This window comes from Onychostruthus taczanowskii, unplaced genomic scaffold (assembly GCF_017590055.1).
Source record: "Onychostruthus taczanowskii isolate IOZ18803 unplaced genomic scaffold, ASM1759005v1 scaffold1021, whole genome shotgun sequence".
NCBI lineage: Eukaryota > Metazoa > Chordata > Aves > Passeriformes > Passeridae > Onychostruthus > Onychostruthus taczanowskii.
This window is the reverse complement of record NW_024496760.1, coordinates 453-1,176: the sequence shown is the minus strand read 5'-3', so window position 1 is coordinate 1,176 and position 724 is coordinate 453. Positions and strand designations below refer to the sequence as shown.

Here is a 724-nt window from a genome sequence, read left to right as displayed (position 1 = left end):
TGTCCCCATGTCCCCTGTCCCTGTTTCCCCATGTCCCCATGTCCCCTGTCCCCCTGTCCCCATGTCCCCCTGTCCCCTGTCCCCGTGCCCCCCTGTCCCCTGTCCCCGTGCCCCTGTCCCTGTCCCCTCACCGTAGATGACGTCCTGCCGTTTCATGACGTCCATGCGGTGCTGCTGCAGGAAGCTGTTATCCACCGCCAGGCTCCAGGAATCCGCCTCGAACTCCTTCCCATCCGCCTCCAGGTCGCTCAGCAGCTGGCTCAGGATGACGTCGGGGCCTGCGGGTGACGTCAGCGGGACGTGGGGTCCCCGCGTGTCCCCCCTCCCCGCGTCCCCCCCGTCCCCGGCCGCGTCCCCACCTTCGTCGATCAGCGACTCCACCGAGAGCGTGCGGTTGCGCATGTTGAGGGAATCCGTGGACTGGGACAGGATCCGCCGGATTCCCAGGGGAGAGTCGTCGTTGAACGTCCTGGGGGGGGGCGGTGGGACGTGATGGGGATGCCAGGGACACCCCCGGACCCCCCTGCCGCCCTCCTTTCCTGCCCTTACCCCGAGATGTTGGTGGTGGAGACGCTCTTGGAGAGGGACAAGGAGGGGCGGCCACGGCGGGGCCCCAGCAGCGTCTGCCGGAAGCTCTCCGAGGGGTAGATGGCGGAATTGGGGCGCTCCCGGATGGCATCTGGGGGTTGGGGACAGCGGGGGGTCGGTGCTGGGACCCCCCGGC

At 69.2% G+C, this 724-nt stretch overlaps 1 protein-coding gene across 1 annotated transcript in view; it reads right to left on the bottom strand.

Moving 5' to 3' along the window:
* LOC121340308 (rho guanine nucleotide exchange factor 2-like) overlaps positions 1 to 724 on the bottom strand; it is a 3,745-nt gene that overhangs the window by 2,609 nt on the left and 412 nt on the right. The window contains exons 2-4 of the mRNA XM_041412993.1: positions 550 to 709; positions 360 to 469; positions 132 to 278 (exon numbers count right to left, since the gene is read on the bottom strand). Of these exons, the coding sequence (XP_041268927.1) occupies positions 132 to 278; positions 360 to 469; positions 550 to 709 (417 nt within the window). The remainder of the gene's footprint in view (positions 1 to 131; positions 279 to 359; positions 470 to 549; positions 710 to 724) is intronic.